The sequence below is a fragment of the Sphaeroforma arctica genome, assembly GCF_001186125.1.
Source record: "Sphaeroforma arctica JP610 unplaced genomic scaffold supercont1.4701, whole genome shotgun sequence".
Taxonomy (NCBI): domain Eukaryota; class Ichthyosporea; order Ichthyophonida; genus Sphaeroforma; species Sphaeroforma arctica.
Window position 1 is genome coordinate 1 of NW_014035857.1, and position 2,317 is coordinate 2,317.

The 2,317-nt window shown below is 44.4% G+C and overlaps 1 protein-coding gene across 1 annotated transcript; it reads right to left on the minus strand.

Annotated features, from left to right (window-relative positions):
* Positions 1-617: 617 nt before the first annotated feature.
* Positions 618-2,272, minus strand: SARC_14495 (hypothetical protein; the record flags this gene model as incomplete). The annotated part of the gene is made up of 2 exons (XM_014291371.1): positions 618-936; positions 1,809-2,272. Coding segments are annotated over 2 exons (783 nt in total), but the record flags the coding sequence as incomplete, so codon positions are not given.
* Between the last annotated feature and the right edge of the window lie 45 nt (positions 2,273-2,317).

A 2,317-nucleotide genomic window follows, 5' to 3' on the forward strand; every position in this document is an offset into this window, starting at 1 on the left:
TATATATACAAATATTAATATATATATATACAACTTTATATATATATATAATAATATATATATATACATCTTTATATATATAGAATAATACATTTTTAATATATAAATAAAATATATCTATATATATAAAAGAATGGGTGATAGGAGCCACGTTATGAGGAGGTGTGCGGTGGATACGGAAAGGGGCAGTCAGATAACCGTGCGCGTATGCAATTAATCCATTTTTATCCACTCATGCATGTGTGCAATACGAAAGCCTACGAAAGTGCCCGTGAAATGGGAAAGCAGGCCAACCGATTAGGCGACAGAGGCAAATAAAAGCCGATCGTACCTCCATGAGTACAACAAAAATGTACATAAATCATGGCATGCGTACGTCCCGTTCCCCAGACAATATGCGAGAAGGAAATTATCCACAAGTAAGTGCTGTGGACACACATGTGTATTGAGACAACCAGGGATCAATGAAACACATCTACGCTGACACCGCTCAGAGAACATACGCTAACGCACACATGTCCTTTCTAACAAAACCAGTGGAACCGACGATAAAATTTCACCAAAAGTGTTTATATATGTATGAATATACCCATTCATGCACATGCAACCGAATGTGTCTAGGCATATATCAATACACCCAATTGTACCCATACACAGCTGTACTTACTATCCACCAGCAGGGTCGCCTCCATGATCTGCCTGGCCGTCCATATGCAGCTCTGTACCGCCGCGGGCGTGTTCTTCGTGTGTGCGGCGGAGATACTGATCAGCATTATACGCGTCACAACGTGGTCCTCCACATCTTGTACCGCACTTCCCCCGCGCCCGTCTTTAAACGAGTCACTATTGGCCAGCAAACAGAACGCTCGTGGCGTCAGCACGCGTTCGACTACCGCTTGAGTTTCTTCGAGATCGTTGGTCAGACCTCGCAGGCTCCTGGAAAAAAACAGGGCAGTTAAAGTGTGCATGAGTATTGTGAAAGATACGGGAAAGGTAAATATGTGCACGCTAAGAAATATTCCTTCAGGTTAATTGGTCAGACCTCACAGGCTCCTATTAGAAGTCAAGTGCAGTTGAAGTTTGAGAGTATATTTTCGATGAAAGCGTGTGCGAATAAAAAATATCGGTTTCCTGATTTAAAGCCGTTGAAAGGCGTGTATGAGCATTTATTCAACGACACAGTGAGGATCCTGTGCAGACAACGAATGGTTTCGAAATCATTGGTCAGATCTAGCAGACTCCTGACAGAGGCAGAAGGAAACAATCTGTAGTGTGTACGACCATGGTATGAAACAGGCATATATATGCACATTAAGAGATGTTTCTGGGATGGTTGGTCGGATCTAGCAAACTCCTGGTAAGAGTACAAGAGGTTGTAGTGTGTATGCGTATCGATTAGATGAGAATACGCGCACAGAAGTGAATGGCATACTGGCACGTGCTCTGAAATTATCTAAGCGACATGTCGGCGTGCTTTCGCGACACGGTTAATCTCAGAGGGGTGCAAAGATTGTATTTCTCATCTTCAGAATTAGACACTCGAGCTATTATACACTTGTTTCTATTGACTATATACTGTGCGTGTGACAAAGGACAAGCCATACCGATCACCGTTGAGACTTAAGGCTACCATTTCGACGCATGCGTGAGCAGTCATTATTGTTTGCGCATTGCTAGTGTGTGAGAATACAGATTAAAACTCTAGGCAAAAGTCTCGATTACACAAATGTTTTTCATATACATATACAAGTACATAAACAAATATACATATGTGCATGCAAATGAACATTCTTTCTCTATTTGCATACCTGTGCCACGTTACAAACGCTGTCATCAGCACATTATTCTCATAGAACCTCATTTGCGCCGCTAGTTTGCTCTGCTCCTCACCCGGGGACATATTACCAGACAGCATATCCAGGCCCTCTGCACTAAGTAGACCCCCCTGGAGCCCCAAATTTTCGTCCCCGTCCCCCCCCCGGGCTCCAGTATTGCCGAGACCCGGAGCTGGTGCACCGGTATCTGTGGCATTTGTATTAGTCTGGCCGATACCGCTTTCTGTCCCGTAATAGGTGTTGGTATTTTCTGGATCAAACTGGGTGGGTGGGTTGCCCGGCTGTTTCACGCGCACTAGGAAGGAGCTCAAGTTGGCACCTGCATTCCCAAAGGGTACGGTAGCGCAAAGCGCTCGAAAGTAGTAGTACACACTCTCTAACGGATACCGTTGCCGGGACTGCGATAAAATGGCTAGTTGATTGAATACCCGCCCATCCTCAGGGCTTCCATAGAATGCCTGCGAAAGAATCCATGATGTGTG